This window comes from Zeugodacus cucurbitae, chromosome 6 (assembly GCF_028554725.1).
Source record: "Zeugodacus cucurbitae isolate PBARC_wt_2022May chromosome 6, idZeuCucr1.2, whole genome shotgun sequence".
NCBI classification, from domain to species: Eukaryota; Metazoa; Arthropoda; class Insecta; order Diptera; family Tephritidae; genus Zeugodacus; species Zeugodacus cucurbitae.
In genome coordinates, this window is record NC_071671.1 from 55,152,471 (window position 1) to 55,160,761 (window position 8,291).

The window sequence follows — 8,291 nt, forward strand, 5'->3', positions numbered from 1 at the left end:
CATATACTGCCTGGAAAATTGGCCATGAAAATGCTGTCGACGAGATGGATGTCACATTTACTGACTCAGAACCACAAGCACTACCGTGAAAACACTCCACTTACTTAGGCGGTGGCAAGACATGGATCCATTGGCGCACCTCAAAGACAATAAACAATCGAAACTGTGAACTTCACTAAGCGAACCCGATCCACCGACGTCGTAGACTGTCATATCGACCAGAAAAGTGATGGTCACCGTGTCCTGTGATTCACTAATTCACATCTCCGCTGTCGCAATCTTCGAATTGGTCGAATCAATTTATCTACAGCTATGCCTTCCTTAAGGTTCTCCAGATTTGGATCAGTCAGACTTTTTTTTTCCAAACTTTTTTTTTCAAAACTTGTAAAAGTCATTCGGCGGGCAGAGATTTGTGTCGAATGAAGAAGTTATCAACGCCATGGAGGTCTTCTTTGCAAAAGAAGTTGGAGATTCTTTGGATGAAGAGTAGCGAGCTAAAAGGTGATCTTGTTTTGAAATAAGGGATTACTTTGTGGCCCATAAGACAAGGCCACGTCGGATTACGATTGGTCATTCCTGGTCGAAAGTAGCAGGCCTCATTTAAAGCCTTTTCAGCCACTATGCTACCGAGTACTATTGAGGAGAGAAATCGAGAAAAGTCTGTAAGGATCAAAAAACCCGGTTTCAAAATGCCATGTGAGCCTCCACTTTCACCATTAAGCCCACTGTGCAACACTAACTGCAGATTTTATAGCTCACTCACAGCTATGAGAGAGAATTACATTTTTGAAATTCTAATTTCTAAATCCAACCAAAGGTGCCAGCTTATGCCACATATATTTACACAGAGTATTAAGCAGAAAGCTAAAATGTTGAGAATGCCGCCGAACGCCGTTACTTTTAAAGCGTTACATAAAACTCAAAAATGTATGAGTTTGAAAATAACATATACCGTTAACTGCAGCAGCAGCTGCTTGTGCAGGCGAAAGATTTGATGTACTTACAAGTAGAAGTCATGCAGTGGACCGAAGACAGCTGTTGTACTAAAACCACCCACAACTTGTTCTCTCGCTGCTACCTTAGACTTCGCTCGGCGCGCGCCTGATTGTCTGCGCACACCCGTCCTGGGTCACGCTCATTTCCATTTCATTTCAAGCAGTACTCAAGTACACTTGTGGCCCTGTCCGTTGGGCGATTATGCTTGACACGGCGTAACCCCCCGCCACCACCTGCATGCTGCAGTGTGACCGCAGCTGCGCTTTTTGGCGATTCAAAAAATTTGCTTTCTCTCCTTCCTTTTTTCGCTCAGCATTTTTCACGTGGCTTAAAATATTTGTGTGTGTCTCTCTGCTTAGGAGTTTGTCTGTCCTATGGTGGCTAGTAAAATGCCAAATATGAAAAGAAAACGCAGCGACAGACATATATATGATTCGTCCCCACACACCGCCACATTTCCATACCGTCGAACGGTGTGAGGGGCACTGAAAAAACAATTACAAGTTTTACTTGCACTTGTGCGCCTAAAAGTACGCAATACAATTTGCATAATACCCAAGTACGCCGACTCGACGGCCGCAAGAAGTGCAACCGCAACCGCGGTCGGTGTTAGTCACCGGCGCACAGCTGCCATGGCGCTAACCGAAAACAGTGTAATGCAAATGAGTGCAAATTGAATATAGTTTAGCGTTTTGCCTCGACATTTTGCTTTAGGCATTTACCCAGTAAGCGTGTCATTGTTGTGTCAGCAGGGGTGGGGGGTAGTGTGAGACTCCACTTGTAAATAGCACAGCTGGACGAGGAAGTGGCAAGTTGTAATGTGTGTGGTAGTGTGCGTTTTCAAGTGCTATAGAAAAATGCTCAGAGAGTGCTAAAAGATGATAGAATTTTTGAAGTTTTTACTTTTATTTCACAACTTTTGGATTTCTCTTATTTTATGCAAATATAATTTCTTTTTAAGAAACTCATTCTTTTAGGCGTGTGGTTTCAATGAGACAATACCTAGTAGATATTACTACATTTATACTGAGTTTAGTTTAACATTTCTTAATGAACAGACATAATCTGGAACAACGAAAGTGCCCAATTGCTGCAAAAAGTTGTCAAAATTGGGTTCTCGGCTGCAATGCCGGATTAAGCCAGCACGGGGCCTGTAGCATATACTGTCAAGAAGCCCTTGGTTTGCTATACGTTCTCAAATTCTCTTCTTAACTGGCGTAGAAACCGCTTACACGGTTATAACAGAGTCCACAACAGCGCGCCACGCATCTCTCCTTTTGGCAGTTTGGCGCCAATGGGTAATACCAAGTGAAGACAGGTCCTTCTCCATCTGGTCCTTCCATCGGCGTGGAGGTCTCCCTCTTCCTCCACCAGTGGGTACTGCATCGAAACCTTTCAGAGTTGGGGCACTTTCGTCCATTCGAACAACATGACCCAGCCAGCGTAGCCGCTGTCTTTTTATTCGCTGGACTATGTCTATGTCGTCGAATAACACATACAGCTGATCATTCCATCTTCTGCGGTATTCGCCGTTGCAAATGTTTAAGAGACCATAAATCTTCCGAAAAACCTTTCTCTCGAAAACTCCTAGTGCCGTCTCATCGGATGTTGACACCGTCCACGCTTCTGCACCATAAAGTAGGACGGGAATGATGAGGGACTTGTAGAGTTTAGTTTTTGTTCGTCGAGAGAGGACTTTACTTTTCAGCGGACTTTACTGCCTACTCAGTCCATAGCAGCACCTATTGGCAAGAATTATTCTGCGTTGGATTTCAAGGCTGACATTATTATCGGTGTTAATGCTGGTACCTAGGAGTATGAAATTATCTACAACTTCAAAGTTATGACTGTCAACAGTGACGTGGGAGCCAAGACGCGAATGCACTGACTGTTTGTTTGATGACAGGAGATATTTCGTCTTGTCCTCGTTCACCACCAGACCCATTCGCTTCGCTTCCTTACTACTAACAGCGCGGATGTTATTTCCAATGATATCGATATCATCGGCGTACGCTCAAATTAAGGTTATTAAATTAAACCAAACTGTTACAAATATACTTTTCTGGATTTAATATGGGCAAATTTAGAGATTTCACATTCAATATCGACTTTTGTAATCATGAGAGACAAGTAAATACGCAAGGCAATTTCTATGTTTGGAATTATATAAAATAAAATTTTATAAAATTGCGGTTCCAGAGGCTCTTGTTTCTTGCTGTCAATGACATCAGCCACATCTGTTTTCAGCAGCTCTGCGAACTGCACTAGTTCGTCGCCTAGGCTGTTTTCCAAATCATCTTCGTAAGCCCTGCCCATACTTGAGGCGTTTTCAAAATCTCTTCTATTTAAGAGATGTCGAAATGCTCCCAAAATACCAGTAATTTTATGATATGCTTCCATGCGTTTAGTTGAAGCCGTACTGTCTGTCAATAATGATAGTAAACACCTGAATTTCAAAACGTTGTCCAGGTGTTTGATTCTCAGCAAAGTCGTCGAGCGTAGTAGAGCGTTCGATTTATGGAAGGAAATTTGTATGAAATTTGATTTCTACACGCTATTGCCAGTTTAAAAGTTCGAGTTATGCAGATCTTCAAGTTATTGAAGTTCCACTGTATATTTTAAATATAAATTTTTAATGTCAGATAAGATTGAACGTGACTAAATTGAGTTTTAGATTTTTAGGTGAAAGTAAATAGTACATAAGCATTTGCCACTCTTGCTACGTGACTAATCCGACACGGCTCGTCTGAAATTTATTCGAGCCAGCTGCGGCGATCACTTGTACGAAATGCCCAATGCCCATTGTCATACCCTTAAAACCGTAGGTAGATCTAACCTACAAAAGTCGTGTGTATAAAAATCGGTAAAAGTTGTCCGACTTTGTTCATGACTTTCAAGAGGACGAAATGTAACAAAAGAGAGAAGGAAAGGAAATAGGCAGAATTTCTTTCTCACTTCCCAGATATAGTCGTTATAAAGACAGCCAAGAGAAGTTCTGACCTGTTCTTATATTAAAAGAAAGATATTCCCTCTGAATTTCTTCAAAATATCTGAGAGACTTAACTATATTTTCGGTAAAAAAAATTAGAAGCACTGAGGTCCTCATGTTCGATATATGGGGCCTTGAAAACTTATGGTCCGATTTCGACGATTTTTAGAAGAGCGAGGCCACACTATAAATACAGTATTTATGGAAAGTTCTGTTCCGATATCTTCACTGGTGCTTACTTTATATATTGTAAAGTAAACAATTCCGATCGACTGGTATGTAAGAAATAGGCGTGGTTGTGAACCGATTTGACCTACATGTATTCACAATATATCATTGGGATGCGAGGAAAATAACTCAAATCAAATTTCATTGAAATTGGTCGAGTAGTTTCGGCGATATGGTTTTTGACCCATAAGTGGACGGATCCACGCCCATTTAAAATTTTGTATACCAATTTTGCAGATCTTTAAGGTATTTGGTGTTTTCCCTTACTGAATTAAAACATTTTTAGTAATTTTCAACCTAACATTTGTATGGGATGTGGGCGTGGTTATAATACGACATCCCCCATTTTAAGGTAGTACCAAAAAGAAACGACTGTAGAAAGTTTGGTTGATATAGCCTTAGTAGTTTACGAGGTATGTACAAAAAACATTATAGGGGCGGAGCCACGCCCACTTATGCAAAAAATGTATTGAACCACATTTAAGTTCGGAGAATTAGCTGCTTGTTTATGGAATTTGATATCAAGATGACGGGGCTTTGTCAGTTCATAAGAAGATCCACTGTGACTACAGTATCAAAAATTGTGCATCAAAGGATTCAGTGGGTCTTCTTATAAATTACCATTTTATAATAACAACACTTGAGCTATTAAGTTTCTTTTTATATATGTAAACATTGAAGATACTTCTTGCTCACGGCCCGACTGAAATTAAATTCTAGGTACATTTATATTAAATGTTGGTATATTTGTCATTACGTACTTCCATATTAATGTACATATAATTTCGTTATTTATAGCACAAAAGTACATTAATTAACCTCATTCGCATTAAGCCTTAAAGTGAATGCCACACTTTCACTACAACATTACTTCCGCACCAATTCAAAGCAACACTGCGTCACATTTAAATATAAAATATAAATATCTCGCAACTAAGGCAACGCAATCGGCACAGGTCCCCAGGAAATCACTTTAAATGCGATGGCCTCCAAGCTCGTCACATCGACACCATTCGCAGCCAGCGTTTTAATTATTGACGTCAGATTAGAAGATTTCTGCAAATTGTAAAACGTGAGAGAGTGTTAAAGAGAAAGACGAGAGAAAAAACCAAGCAAACAAAACAGCGTTGAAGCGAAAACTTTTCAATTTGCGCTACAACACCAGGCGGCCAAGCGCCAAGCAATAGCTTGAGCTTGTGATACTCACCAGCGTTGCATCGACCATGGGTCGCAGTTCGGCGCTGCGCAATGCTGCATAAAATTGCGCGAATGTCAGATTCTGCTGACGCTTTTGATTAATCAGTTGCACGTAACGGTCGTGCGGCAAGTGTCCCAACAGCTCTTCGACAAAACTACTAAACGTGCGTAAGTGGCGGCTGGCGGGTGGTGACCGTAGTCGAAGTGGTGGCGACACAGTTTCCGCCTTCTTCTCCACCTTCAATACCCGTGTCGGTAGCACTTCGTTCTCCTCCGAATCATTCAGTAGCACAAAATTGAGCTGCGGTTCCGACGACAGCTGCCCCTCAGACGACCCTCCAACGGACGTCCAAGCATCGGATGGCTGGCCATAGCCGAACTGTTGTTGTGCGTCGGGCACAAGCAGATGCAAATAATCCAGTATGTCGATAACCTCCGGTATTTGCTGGACTTGCTGCATCAGCGCGGTGAATTGTGTGCTGCGTAGATATTTGAGCACTTCGCGGAAATTCGAATCGGTGATGTAGTGCTTGGCGACGATTTCATCGACCGTGGCTGTGGGTATCAAATCGAGAAAGTCTTTCAGCTCGTTGATGATTTCCGGCGAGATTTTCGCTGTACTGTGTGGCACTATTGCTGCGCTGGTTGTTGTTGCTGTGGCTATTGTTATTGCAAAAAGCAATAGTAGCCAGCGTTGTGTATGCGAAAACATATTTCTGCTCTGCGCTTTATTTTCCTCTGCACTACGTACGTACTCGGCACACCCGCCTTTTGTCACTTGCAGTCACACACTAAATCGAAGCCGCACTCAATCGCTCACTGAACAACGGTTCACTTGAAACGTCACGAAGCCATTATGGAGCTATCGCTGCGGTCGGCTTGTCGGTGTTGCTGTTGCTTATCAGCGACTTAAATTACGCTGAGCCGCGCATAAGCATTCGCCTCGCTTTTGTTATTTATCGCTAATTTTGTTTTCATTCTTGACCGGCATCTCCGTTGGCATTGTTGTTGTAGGTAATGTGTTCTGCAGCTGTCAGACACACACATACACACACACACATACATATGCGTAAATATTTATGCTGCCTGTTTGCTTTGTAAATCTATACACATCGCTTATCTTTGTTTATTCATTTGCAGTTGTACGAAGGCGAACACGTGAAAATATATAAAAAAGACAAACGAGATTTCTTCGTACGAATGAAATAAGTAGGAATTTACACATATGTATACTAGGGTTCCCACTCATATTTCTAAGTTTGCGTTGATATATCACAGATTTATGTATTATCACATCAGTTATCTCTCAAACATCATTGATTTTTGTATGAGCATCTTGGAGTATAAACTCTGGTTTATGCAGATTCCACATTATCCAAACTCGTCCAAAACTGTGTTCGTGTGGGTTAGTTAAAAGAATGCTTTAAACGTACGCTAATTGTATACAAGATTCATGTCAAACAGACATTCAAGCCTGGAATCTAACAATAATCAACTGTTTAACTGTATAACTATGTATATATGTAGTTCAAAAATAGATGAAATCGTTTTAGGAGACATTCTTAGTTCAGCAAATATTTTGTCAACTTGATCATATTCAGTTGGTAAAATTTGTTCTATCTGCTTATTATATTGAAGATGTAAGGTATTTATATTCCAATAGGTTATTTTCATTTGCAACGAATAAACAAGTCCTATGTGAGGATGTTGAAACTAAACGAGCGCAGAAAGTGCCTGTAATGTGTGTCAACTTTGATCTCTACTTAGCTGAAATTAATCATACCATTTCTAATCCAAATATACCAGATCTAAAGATCTCCGTTCCTGCGACTGACTTTATACCGAAAGTATTGGCAGTTTCGTGAGCTATCTTAAAATAATAAACCAAATTCTCTGCAGTCATTTCTTTTACACGCACCATGAAAATATGGAAATCGGAAAATAGCCACACCCACCTCCAATACAAAGTTTATTTTGAAAATTACTAAAAGTGCTTAATTTCACAGAAGAAATGGCAGACAATATCTCCACTCAGTTAAAAAAAAATGGAAAACGGGCTTAGCGTCTCCCACTTATGGGTCAAAAACCATATCTCAGAAACTACTCGACTGATTTCAATGAAATTAGGCACATAATATTTTTTCAACATCAATAAGAGCAATTGGTACCTTGGTGGTGAAAATTAGTGAAATCGGTTGAGGAATTACCTCAGCGCTCATATACAATATAGGATTTTAGTTATTCTAGTAGACTTTCAAATTACATCAATAAATTGCGAGAGTATAAAATGTTCGGTTAAACCCAATCTAAGCCCTTAAACGCCTGGCGGCGGTTAGGAACAAAGCGATATTTTTGTAAATTTTTCTTGTATAAATATGCATTGCTTTGCTACATCCGTTAACTTTTAGTTCAATCGTCACTTATGTGTGACCTTTGTATTCATTTGCCATTTGACTTGAGTAAGAGAGAATAGAAAAAATAATTTCGAGGAAAATTTTATTCTTTCAAGTGACTAGTGTGAAAATAATAGTAATTAATTAGAGCTGATTTTGAATTTGGAATCTTCGTCGTTATGACAATTTAATTTGATGTAAGTGTTGATAAAAATTAAAAAAAAAAATAAATTTTACGAAATTAAACTTAGGGACCATCCTTGAGTAACCATCAGATGCTCATTAGAGAAGTATATTTTGTTACTTCAATATGGAAAATTATAATAAAGTGATTAGTAAAAGTGTAAAGTGTAGTGTACGCATAACTTGTTTTTAATAACGTAGAATGTCAAGGCGGGTAATCGTTTTATTCATCAGGATGATCCCGTAAGGTTCGTTAATGATTTTGATTGGTCGAATAGTGACTGTGAAACTGATGTTTCTGACGA

General features: G+C 39.9%; 1 protein-coding gene across 1 annotated transcript; it reads right to left on the reverse strand.

Moving 5' to 3' along the window:
• Positions 1 to 4,938: 4,938 nt before the first annotated feature.
• Positions 4,939 to 6,242, reverse strand: LOC105217303 (uncharacterized). Its single transcript, XM_011192237.3, has 2 exons — positions 5,421 to 6,242; positions 4,939 to 5,269 (listed from the first exon to the last, which is right to left on the reverse strand). The coding sequence occupies exons 1-2, from the start codon at positions 6,120 to 6,122 to the stop codon at positions 5,147 to 5,149; spliced, it is 825 nt and encodes a 274-aa protein (XP_011190539.2). The 5' UTR covers positions 6,123 to 6,242; the 3' UTR covers positions 4,939 to 5,146.
• Positions 6,243 to 8,291: the final 2,049 nt, after the last annotated feature.

Excerpts from the sequence above, each read along its gene's own strand:
- LOC105217303 (XM_011192237.3), bottom strand. The coding sequence starts at position 6,122 with ATGTTTTCGCATACACAACGCTGGCTACTATTGCTTTTTGCAATAACA. Across the intron at positions 5,270-5,420 it reads CCATGGTCGATGCAACGCTG|AAATCTTCTAATCTGACGTC; the intron begins GTGAGTATCACA and ends TACAATTTGCAG.